The 13,084-nt window shown below is 37.5% G+C and overlaps 1 protein-coding gene across 1 annotated transcript in view; it reads right to left on the bottom strand.

Moving 5' to 3' along the window:
* Nucleotides 1-13,084, bottom strand: part of LOC136840213 (protein sax-3-like) — a 679,674-nt gene that overhangs the window by 14,718 nt on the left and 651,872 nt on the right. The window contains exon 20 of the mRNA XM_067106754.1: nt 10,503-10,660. Coding sequence (XP_066962855.1) covers nt 10,503-10,660 — 158 coding nt within the window. The remainder of the gene's footprint in view (nt 1-10,502; nt 10,661-13,084) is intronic.

Raw genomic sequence — 13,084 nt, 5'->3', positions numbered from 1 at the left:
TTTAATGGTTTCATCTTTTGGAGGGAGTTATGCTCCTCTTTGATAACAATACTGAAGACTTCAGTCAAAGTCATTGGAATATCAGCTTATGTTTAACAAAAATCTTTCATATTTTCTTTTTCTACAGTAATTTTTTTTATTTGCAGTAATATTCGTAAGAGGAAAGTCTTGGTATTTGCAAATACGTTGGGAAATCTATGTATGCTGAATCCCCTTTCAGACCCAAATACAAGGGAACAAACGAAACTATCATTAGGTGAATGAAACAAGAACTTAGGAGACATTATAAAAGGCTGTTTAATTTAAAAAATCGTGAGACCCAAAATGCTGTTCGTTCTGTTCTGGAGAAGGATTTTAGTGATAAATCCAGAGCTTAAATGCCCAAGCGATTTACAGAGTCGAGAAATTAGTGAGAGCTGCTGTGTAACTATTATTGTGGTTTATTAAGCTCTGACATGAACAAGCGTTCTCAGTTGTGAGTTAAGTCACGAAATTAAAAGACAAGCAATTTGTGGTTGCCTTGAACTTGGGTAATGGAATTAGCAGTCAAGCCAAACTTTGGAGATGCTCTTAGGAGTTGGCATAAACTTACGAGACGGTATTAGAAGCTGGCTTATTGTCAGGAGATAATCCCGGGGCTTAGCCAAGCAAAGAAATTGGGTCACGTGAGTATGAACATCTCCACCCTACCCATGATTTTCAAATTTACCACTCAAAGTATATCTATGCATTTTTCTTTCTAACAACGATAACTACGGATAATAAACTCCGACTTTAGAGCTGCTATTGTCCAGCATGTGTCCAGCCTTTCTCAGCAATGGCTCTTATAACAGTTTTGCAAAATGAAAATAGTTTGGTTTGAGTTTCGAGACGGTACACAAAGTCCCTCTCTCATAACACCGTCATATTCAGAGTATCGGTGCAATCACGGTCTAGACCGCGGGTGCATTGTAGTCAATTCCTAGAAGTCTGACTTTCCCGTAGGGAGGTAGGGCCGTCAGTGCACCTTACGCGGTGTACTGTAGGCACTACTTAAGGTTCTTAGCAGCGTCCCTTCGGTTCCTAGCTGCAACCCCTTTCATTTCTTTTAATGTATTACGTTCATATTCTCTTTCTTCCACATTACTTTCCACCCTCTCCTAACAATTGTTTCTTGGTGCAGCTGCGAGGTTTTCCTCCTGTTACGCCTTTAAAACCTTGCTACTCTCAATTTCCCTTTCAGAGCTGAATGACCTCATAAGACCCAGCGCCTGGGCTTTAGCTTAAATTTTACATTCCATTCCATTCTACTAACTAATCCACTCTGCGTCCGGTTTCGCGTATAATATGATAACATGGGGAACAGTTTTCAATATTATTTGTTAATTCATAAAGAATTCTTTATTGTACGGGCATAATCGGCTCGAGCACTGCCCTCCGCGAACAGTAGTTTGCTCAGTTGATCCACTACTGTACTTGCTAATTACAAAATATCTGCTCAATATTCTGACATACCATAACGCGTTGGTTAAATTGCATTCTTATTATACGAAAGGTATGTGACGTGCAATATTGTTTATTACTGCTGGAGGCTGATTACTTGGCAGTAGACAAATGACGGAGGGTAGAAAAATGAGTTAGGCCCACGCAACAAATTCGAATAATCATATGTAGCTGGAAAAACAGGTTCCTTGTTCATTTCTCTGAAACCTAAAACCAAATGAATTAACCGTATTCTTCAGTACTGCCAGCACATTTGGCCATTCAAGTAATACTGACAACCGTTCACATGCCATCATATTACACACGAAACATACTTTTGATCAGTAGGTTGCCAATGCACGATAATGGAATCTTCAGATGTCATGGAATCGACTACAGTCAGTGAAATGTTTTAAAGAATAAGCAGTCTATCAAATATAATAACACGTCATCCTTTTCATTAATCAAACAAGGCAGTCACACGCGTGCTACTTATTGCATCTATAAATCGCTTTCTTACCTCATTAATAGGTTTTATTTCTAATAATATCCAGGATATAATTTCGTGAGTCTGTGTTTATGATGAATTAATAGCTAACTAATTACCTTTCCAAACATCATCCACATAAACGGAACAACTGATAAAAGGAGTTCATTAGAAAGGAAATGCATTTCTTTTGAACGAAACTTATCTTCAATAAAATATAATTTGTAATACATCAATGCACAAACATTATTAATATCCTTTTCTGTAATACATGACGAACAGGTACACCCACACAAAACATGCATACCCAGACACTCATTTAATTATACTCGAGTATTTCCTCTCCTCTTCGTTTGGGAAAATGGCGCCGAGGAACTAACTGAATAACTGCGCAAAACTTGTGGGCACAACAAAAGAGAAAACTCCAAGTGGAAAACACGGGGAAAAACTTGCTGCATACAAATCAGAAAGGATATTATGCCAACATGCAAATTCTCTGAACGAGAGGATCCGGAATATCCCATTTTTTTAAACAAAACCTTTCGTGTAAGGAAGTGGAAATTGAAACAAACGTTAATAAAACATTTGGTGTAAAAAATGAAAATTGAAACACGTTTAAAAAGGCGGAAATTGAAGCACCTGGCGTGATTTGGAGAATAGATAAGGCGAAGGTATTTTCCGAAAATTCTTCATTTTTCATTTACAGGCTCTTGTGGCCACCAGAAGAAATGGAAGACCCAGACTTACTTGGATGAGAACTATGAGAAGTGATGCTGGAGATGAGTGGAGATTTGCAGAAGATGAAGCAAGGGAAGGGCATGGGTGGCGGTATTTCACAGAGGCCCTTTGCCCCATGCAACGTTGGAGATGATGATGATGATGATAAAAGCTTTTCAACATTAATGAGGGGAAAAAGCGACACAATGGTCTCTGCCACGTTCACATTTTAACTGTTGAATCGTGGATGATCCCCAAAGGAAAAACTTTCAAAACATTAGGCACTTCATTCATCGAAACAATTGGTTCATCAGCAGTGTGTCGAACCCTCTACACATACACTGCACCATTCACTCTATCTTGCACGATCTCTAGCACTTCCTGAATACCTACGACTTTCCTTCCCAGTACCACTATAACTCCACCCATCCAAAAATTTTCTAGGTCTTACTCTCCCCCTTCATCGTAACACTTCTGAATAATATACTCTTTTTCGCTAACCTATCGGCGTCGATTCTTCCGATATGATTTAATCTTCTCAAAACTTTCTCATTCATTCTCTGTTCTATGCTAACCTAATTTTACGCCAAATATGACAGCGCAAAGAAATCATCTCAACAGCTTCTACCTTTCGATTCTTTCATCACTGGCATTCAACATCAACGTTTCTCTTCCATACGAAAAGAAAATTCGCTCGACAATGCCTTCATACATTCAATATTGGCTTCCATAGACACTACAGGTCTCTTCCCAGTCTTTAGTACACTCACATCTTCCTTACATTCTGCCTACTCTGGGGCTCGCTTCTTGTTTCATCCTACCATCATCTGTTATATTTACTTCCAAATACCTGTAAAGATGAACCACTTACGTTCTTAAGTATTCAGTATCAACATTGCTCCATCTCCCTGATTCCCTTCTATCGTCATACTCTTAATCTTGCACACAATTACTCTCAAAATATCCTTTCTTGCAAACACTATGTAATTCTTTCACTAGTTTCTGCAGTTTCTCTTCACTATCCTTAATCAATAAAATATCATCTGCAAACATCAGCCACAACTTAAACCACAATTTTTCACCTGCATCAAAATGATGTCTTTTCATATAACTTCTCACATCACTCCATCAATGTTTTGGAGGCAAAACTCACCCATATCTAAGACCCATATGAAAAATGGGAAAAAAAGCACGCTAAACGAAGAAGAAGAAGATCTAAGACCCGCTTTTACACCACATTCGTCATACCATCTCCTATTTACATATTCTAACACATGCTTCACTTCAATCATAAAACTTTTAATGACTCTCTACAACTTTTCTTGTATGCCATACATCCTAAACATCCTCCAAGCAGGTAGTCCATCGCTTCTACCATAAGGACTTTTGCTAAGTCATTGTATAACACATACAGATTTCTACCTTTGCATTAAAGCTACTATCATATTGTTTCATGAGAAACATTTGATCCAAAATCCCTCCCCGTCTAATTCAACCCTGCCCTTTTCCTTATCAATTCTTCTGTTATCTATCTCACTTTCTCAAAATCCTACCTTACACTTTCCCTGGTATACTGGGTGATGTTATGCCGTTATAATTCTTACAGACTCCTTCAACATCCTTACTCTTGTAGAAAGGAGCGATTATTTCTCTCAACAATTTCTTTGGAATTTTTCCCTTATCCGAACATAACTTACACACCCTAGCAAAGATCCAGATTCACACCTTCACCACCATACCATAGTATCTCACTTGCAGTCTTCATTGCAGGGGTGCGTAGAGCTCTCGGCTAGCACGCTGTTGGCCCAGCGTTCGACTCTCTCACCGGCCAATGAAGAATTAGAGGGATTTATTTCTGGTGAGAGAAATTCATTTCTCGTCATAATGTGGTTCGGATTCCACAATAAGCTGTAGGTCCCGTTGCTAGGTAACCAGCTGGTTCTTAGCCACGTAAAATAAATCTAATCCTTCGGGCCAGCCCTAGGAGAGCTGTTAATCAGCTCAGTGGTCTGGTTAAACTAAGATATACTTAACTTTTTGCAGTCTCATTAACTCCCTGGATTTCTTTTTTTTTTTTTTTTACTTATATCCTCAGCAGCCACTTCCACTCCCGTGTCATTCTGCTCTGCCTCTCCTCTAACTTCCACATTAAACATATCAGAATGCTCATCCCATCTACCCAAGACAACTTTTATTCCAAATAGTATTTCTCATTTGCTCATTACTCTTTCTTTGCATTTTCTGCACTGAAGAACAATTTATTCTCTCTAAAATTCTTACTCACAGTCACCATGTTTTTGCACGTGTTTTTTTCCTCACACTTCCTTCTTGATTACCTTATCCATCTTTCTGCATATCTGTGCATGATCTTGTCTTTCAACGTGCAAATGCACCACAAATAATCTCCTTTTTTCCATCATTATACCTCTTATTTCCTGATCCTATTGCCTGTTTCCAGTCCCTCTTCCTACCCACCTATGCTTAAAAGAGCCCTTGCAAAATCTGAAGCATAAGTTTTGAATCTTACATATCTTTTATTTATTCCTTTCACCTTCCTGTCTTTAACTATGGTACATTCTTTATGCATTTCATTCTTATATATGCTCTTCTTGCTGTTTTCTTCTCATACTTAAACTTCTATATACCCTAATTTTCGTTTCATCCAAAAACTGATCAGGAATACCTGCAGTCACTCCTCTTTTCACCTCTTATATCCCCTGACTTGCTCTTTTGCGTAATTAGTAGTAGCACATATTCTGATAAACTTTGCTTCAGTATTTTTTCTTTCCCCAAGATATTCTTCCACATAGTTATGCTGACAGTGGCGTCGCTATGGGGGACCAGGGGTTTGATACATTTGTATACAGTAAGGGTTGAAAATTAATTGAAAATTGAGCTCTATAATTTCAAATACAGGTTTACTAATTACTAATACTATTATTTTCCTTCATTCACGTGGATAAATAAATTCGAGAATAGAATATTTTACTAATTACAGAATTGGGACATTAGTTTTGTGTAATTTTCTTCGGCCCCCAAAAAATATCTTGGCCCCACCTAGGCGCCCCCCACTGATGGAATGCCAGCTACGCCACTGATTGTGCAAGACTCTTGATATTCTCATTTCCTCCAGGAACCCCATAACTACGAACGAACCCAGATCTTCCATCCAGCTACATTTGTAAATAAATCACCTGCAACCACCTTTTCATATTCTCGTAACTCAATCAGACGCGGATTAAGACCCTCCAAATACTTTTTGTTTTTTCACCCGGTCCAAGAGTTTCCTGACAGTACCAGCGTAACCCCCTTCACTAGCACTATACTTTTGAACTATTCCAGACTAAGTAACTTTGTGTCATTCCCGTTCCTACTCACACACACACACACACACACACACACACTGCAATTCCAGGATTGTCTGACTAATTGCCGAAAGATCCTGCTTTCTCTCCTTAAGCATGTGCATAATATATATATATATATATATATATATATATATATATATATATATATATATATATATATATATATGAAACAGAATCACGAAAATATGGAACGTGATGACTGTATAAATACAGGCAAATGTCACGTGGCATTTGCCTTTATATATATATATATATATATATATATATATATATATATATATATATATATATATATATATATATATATATATATATATATATATATATATATATATATATATAAACCTTAAGTTCTTGTCCAAGAAAACTGAGAAGGGAGGAAGGGGTTGGGGAGTAGGAGGAGAGTAAAAAATGATAAAGAGTTACGACATGTCTTCGATGCTGAGGACACAGAAAAGTTATAAAACTCTTTGCCAGAGTTATTAATTTTCGAGGAACATAAAAAAAACCGCGCAGTAGGTCAAGGCTGAAGTCCCAAAAGGACATATTAATTAAAAGCTTCAGTATGGGTCACATGCACTCGCACGAAAACGATTAAGTAATTAAGGAAAGGGAAGGGAGAAATTATTATCACTCTCCGGTGGCGGGGGACTAAGTTTGGACGAAGCACCTCAACTACTTGTGACCAGGAGCGAGTTCTTATGCACAGACGCACTCGTGTATGTGTAGTATATTTACTCACACAAACACGCATATACATATACATACAAATACACACACATATAATACACATATACATATACATATACATATATATATATATATATATATATATATATATATATATATATATATATATATATATATATATAGAAAGATATAATTTTAATGATAAATGTGCTATATATACGCGGCTCTTCCCTTCAAGGGAACTACGGTGTCAGGTGTCTGGTCAACACTTGGATGAGGAACGAGGAAAAGTAGATGTCTTCAGCACATTAGTTCCCAATATCATCCACAAGGTAGGAGATATGGGATAGCAACCGCATCCTCAAACCCTTGCTAATAAGTCGTAGTAATGCTGTGTGAGCCACCATTTTTAAAGGATTAAGGCATATAAACGAGACTAACTCCCAACATTACACATACACACACAGATATATATATATATATATATACACACACACACACACACACACACACATATATATATATATATATATATATATATATATATATATATATATATATATATATATATATATATATATATAAGATGCAGTTGCTACTGCATTTCTCCTACCCTTTGGATGATACTGGGAACTAATGTTCTGATGATGTTTAGTTTTCCTTGTTCCCTCATCCAAGTGCTGACCATACCCTTGACACCATAGTTGCCTTGAAGGAAAGAGCCGCGTATATATAGAATATTGATCATTAAAATTAGATCTGATTCACCAGTAATTATTCACTAGTCAATGCCCTCTACTTCCCTTGACAAGAATGGTGGTCGGACAGATGATTCTGTTTTCTATAATTTCACAAACATTTCTTGAACTGAGCTATACATGATCTCATTCCTTCAGGAGTGAAAGATACTCAGAATTTCCGTTCCATAATTTTTAAATTCAGATACTTGTTTCAACAGGGCTCTCTGCATTGTCAATGAGAATCCAATGAAGCGTTTTCCAGTTTTTTGACATTCACTCATGGATATCAAATACTTTACTTAGAGTGTTATAAAAAATATTACATCAGCTCCAAGTACCAATACACCTTGTTCTTATATGTAAGAATATTTCAATCGGTTAGAAGTTGGCAAACTTTCTATAGATACAGTTAACTTAAAAACTAATTTTTCTGTTGTTTCCCAAATGTAATATAAAGACAAGCAAGAAATCTGTAAAGTACAAACAAACAACTAAACTCGATAAAATATTCTCCCAATCCTAAGAAAACCAATACCAGGGGAATACCGAGAATATCGACAATAAAGCAAAAAGACTCAGAACAACGACAAACAAAACCTTAATTTCTTATGAGGAAAATATAACGGGACGCCAAGGTCCTCCTTGCCTCCTTTATCAAGACCCTCTGATAACGTACGTCCCTGGAAGGAGCGTTTTCCTTAAACCCATGAGATTTATTCTGCCTTCCATTATTTGCGCTGACAATAAGTCTCCCGTCGTACAAAAAAAAAAAAAAGATGAAAAAAAGGAAACCGTAAAAATACTAGCAGTGATCGTACTACAAGAAGAAAAAAATACTTCACATCTATAAGTCTATATCCCAATATTTTTTTGCAACAATGCTTCAATTTCCCTTCCTTATACTGTGAGCAATTCTACTAACTAGAAAAACGCACGCACACTTCTATCTAAGGTAAGAATAAAAGTGATGGTTTTATGGGTTGGAAAGCCATTAAATCTACATTCAGCTGTAATATTTTTTCTCTAAGATTTCTTCTTGTGCACCAGTGACTGAGACAACAGACAAACGCACGCACACACGGGCAGGTGCTTCATCTAGGAGGTAAGTCAGCCATTTACCAAATCCAGACCTTTCCCTAAAGCCTTTTATGAATTAAGTGCCATATCTTTCCTATTCGGTTTCTCCATGTAGAAACTGGGGGAAATTTATTGCGACACCTTGATTCTTTTGGGTGATTTCTACAAACTTCGGTTTCTAGGACCAGTCTCCTTTCTGTTGTAATCACACACACTGTAAATTGAGCTTGCAGCCACGTGAATTACATTCACATCTATTCTAAGTTCCTAACAACTCCTGAAAGACTGTTTTTATGCTCGAGTCGATGTAAACATATATTTGTATGGATGATTATTCCGCTCCTACACAACTGTACTGTAATATCACCAATATTAAAGATGGATATATTAAAATTTTTTATTACCAGAGGTTTAGGAAATCTACAAGAGCAAATTGAGCTGTTTATGAATAGTTATAATATTCATCTTTACATTTTCATTGCTCAGTTTTATCAATGATTTTGAAGCAATAGGAAAATTCTTGAGCTCTGAGTACCAATCGTGGTCAGCACCACTCTTATAAATTGGTATATTTTTATTTGGAAATATATAACATTACTAATTTTAAACAAGAGTTTGCAAGACGGGAGGCAACAACCATAAATTTTAACTACGAAAACATAGCTGATGTGAATTTATTTCCAGCCAGTGGCAAAGGATCTTTGTCTACTTTTCAAACCAGACGCAAACCAAGTAAGACAACGAAGCGTCCCGTCAGAACCTCCCTCAGAGCAATTCATTGTTTACGAGTTTCAGAGCAGCAAGACCACCTCCCAACTGCCATTTCCATCTCGCTCCACGACTCAATCCACAGTCTCTATTTTCGGATCTAATTCTTTCCCAAGGATCCAATACCATTCTTTATATCAGGTATCGAGTTCCTTTTCTCCATTTAAATGATCAAGGCAGTAAATAACTCCAAATTCCTCACTCAATTCATCACCCGATATTTACTGCTTTTCAGGAAGCCATCGTAACAAACCTTTAACTATAAATTTCAATCTCCCAAGCTTCGTGGCTCTTTTTGTTTTCCGTCGCATAATTTTATTTTCGGCGAACTGACTCTCTCTCTCTCTCTCTCTCTCTCTCTCTCCTTACTTAGACCATACACTGGTTTTCTCCTTCTATACTCTCTCCCTCTCTGTCTCTCTCTCTCTCTCTCTCCTTACTTAGACCATACACTGGTTTTCTCCTTCTATACTCTCTCCTCTCTCTCTCTCTCTCTCTCTCTCTCTCTCTCTCTCTCTCTCTCTCTCCTTACTTAGACCATACACTGGTTTTCTCCCTCTATACTCTCTGTCTGTCTGTCTGTCTGTCTGTCTGTCTGTCTCTCTCTCTCTCTCTCTCTCTCTCTTTCTCTCCTTACTTAGACCATACACTGGTTTTCTCCCTCTATACTCTCTGTCTGTCTGTCTGTCTCTCTCTCTCTCTTTCTCTCCTTACTTAGACCATACACTGGTTTTCTCCCTCTATACTCTCTCTCTGTCTGTCTGTCTGTCTCTCTCTCTCTCTTTCTCTCCTTACTTAGACCATACACTGGTTTTCTCCCTCTATACTCTCTCTCTCGCTCTCTCTCTCTCTCTCTCTCCCCCCACTTCCTCTCTCTCTCTCTCTCTCTCTCCTTACTTAGACCATACACTGGTTTTCTCCCTCTATACTCTCTCTCTCTCTCTGTCTCTCTCCTTACTTAGACCATACATTGGTTTTCTCCCTCTATACTCTCTGTCTGTCTGTCTGTCTGTCTGTCTGTCTGTCTGTCTGTCTGTCTGTCTCTCTCTCTCTCTCTCTCCCCTTACTTAGACCATACACTGGTTTTCTCTCTCTATACGCTCTGTCTGTCTGTCTGTCTGTCTGTCTCTCTCTCTCTCTCTCTCTCTCTCTCTCTCTCTCTCTCTCTCTCCCCCATTACTTAAGAGATCTTACCTTGGTTTTCGTGCGAAGAGGATGTAGAGGTGAAGGAGGAAGTCAAGGAAGGAGGGAGGTAGTACCCGGCGGGGGCGTACTGTAGAGAGGCCGACTCGTACACAGCTGAGTTACGAGACAACCTTTTCTGACATGAACTCGGAGAGCCCGGCGACGTTCTGTGAGGGGGCAAAAGAAGGAGAAAGCTTAGAATTTATTAAAGAATTATGCAACGGGGGAGATATGAGAATAATATGGGTGGGAGTGGGAAAATATAAGAAACTTGAACCAGGTCAAAAGATATGAGGGAAATGTGGATGGAAGTGAAATGTAGTGTATTTAGTTCAAGTAACGTAAACAAAATAGATTTTTGATTAATTTGGCTTTCCATTCATTAATTCATTGGTGGGAATCCCCGTAAGAATTCTGTAGACATTAACATTTATTGGGTCTTTCGAAATCAGGAATAGTGATTGAATTTTGTGATATCCCAAAGGAAAATACAAACATGAGGAGAAGAAGGACAGACGAGTGAAATGGCGCAATACAGACAGCTGGGAGTAACAATGGATGAAAGAGTGAATTATTAGGAACTTGAAACATGAAAACAGAAACAATATGACTTTGATTTTAAATGGGGAAACTCAAATTACTAGTTATAAATAATTAGGGAAAGCCTGAAACAGAATGGAATGTTTAAGGAGACACTTTTATAATACGTAATTACAGGATACTAATGTGTGGGAATTATGAAGACTTCAAAAGAAGACTTTTATGTTTTCTTCGCACGTAACTTGAATGTGAGGAAAAGTTAGAAGAACTGATGTGGAAGAAAGTGCACGAATTAAGCGAAAAGAACACGTAAGAATAAAAAGAGAGAGAGAGAGAATCAGTAAATTGCACTCCTTTTCCCAGCAATCTGAGATTACCTTGACCAGGCAGAATGAGAAAACTTTAAATCAGATTAAAGGGAAGTTGGGATACTTCGATAATTAACTATAAGAAAGTTACCACAAAATTCAATCATTATTCCCGATTTCCAAAGACCCAATAAATGTTAATGTCTACAGAATTCTGTGATTCCCACCAATGAATTGATGAATGGAAAGCCAAATTATTATAAAAATATTTTTGTTTACGTTACTCGAACCGAATACAATACAGTCACCACACATGCGTATACATTAATATATATACATATACACATAATTCTTACCACTGAGCTGTTTCCCATACTAAAGAATGGCTCCTACAAAAAACGGTAATTTCCAATCTTTTACTTGTCAAATCAAGGACGAGCTTCTTGGCTGCGAAACTTCGACAATGTCAGTAGCTTCATAAACCTACACGGGAGACTCATCAGCAGCACGTGAACACCCTTCAACACACACTGCATCACTCGCCTTTTTCTCTCCTACTTCTTGGATACTAAGGCTCTTAAGTTCAAACACCTCTTCTAAACCATCCACCAGACACTTAAGTGGGCTTCCTCTACTCATTTCTCACAGAGCCTTCGATTTCAACACACCTTCCCCCAGCCTACTGCCTTCCATCCTCTCGACGTTACAAATCAACGGAAAACATTCTACCCCATACTATAAATCAAGCTAACTTTTTTATTATTTTGTCGTATCTATATTTTTCTCGACCTTTCAGTCACACTCTCCACTTATCTACTATATTAAGAATTCATCTCAATAACTTCCTTTTTTTTTACAGACAATTCAAATTTTCATGCTTCATTTCCATAAAAGTTGGCTCAACAATTCATTCACCCATACAAACGTTCGTCTCCGAAGACACTTCTCTTCTCAGCATTTTGCAAGGATTCTCTTACCTTTCTATGTCTTCTTTTTTTTTTATTCCCAATCCATCTCATCTTACAATCGATAGTTACATCTACTCAAATACCTCTATTAAGCAACCACTTTTATTCGTTCACTATTCATTCTATTATTCACTGCCCTTCTCCAGGCTTCTATTTACTCCCAAAAAGTAAATTCTGTTAATATACTTTTCAGCTTCCTTTGCAAATAATGTTCAAACTCCTTCATCATTCTCTGCCGCTTATTTTCATTATCACCAACTAAACCTCATCATCTGCAAACATCATCACTCCATGCTCCATTACAAGCCATTTTCTTACATAGAAAACTTGTAGCTAAAATTTCTGTCCTTTTCAAGAATTCGCTCATCAGTCCACGTATATAAATATTAAACATCCATAGTGGCATAGCACTTAGATATCTGAAGCTAACTGTACACTTATTCTTACACTTTCCCATCTACTTATTATAACACAAACTTTGCTTAAATCATTCTAAAAGAACTACCTCCTACACCATACATCCTCAATTGTCTCATCACTGCATGACTAGCATTTTCTATCTTAAGCTCCCACCCCACTAGGTCATTGTTGGTCAAATACATTACACTTCAGCATGTGTCATACATTATACATCCAAACTATACCAGACACGTCACGCCGTTACACTCCTTATAGTTATCTCTATCGATTTTTCCAACAGAAAGGAATCATTATTACCGCCAATTAATCCATTGGAACTTTCTGTCATCCATATGAAACCTTAAAAAATAGGTTA

The sequence above is a fragment of the Macrobrachium rosenbergii genome, chromosome 7 (assembly GCF_040412425.1).
Source record: "Macrobrachium rosenbergii isolate ZJJX-2024 chromosome 7, ASM4041242v1, whole genome shotgun sequence".
NCBI lineage: Eukaryota > Metazoa > Arthropoda > Malacostraca > Decapoda > Palaemonidae > Macrobrachium > Macrobrachium rosenbergii.
This window is presented reverse-complemented; position numbering and strand designations above follow the sequence as displayed.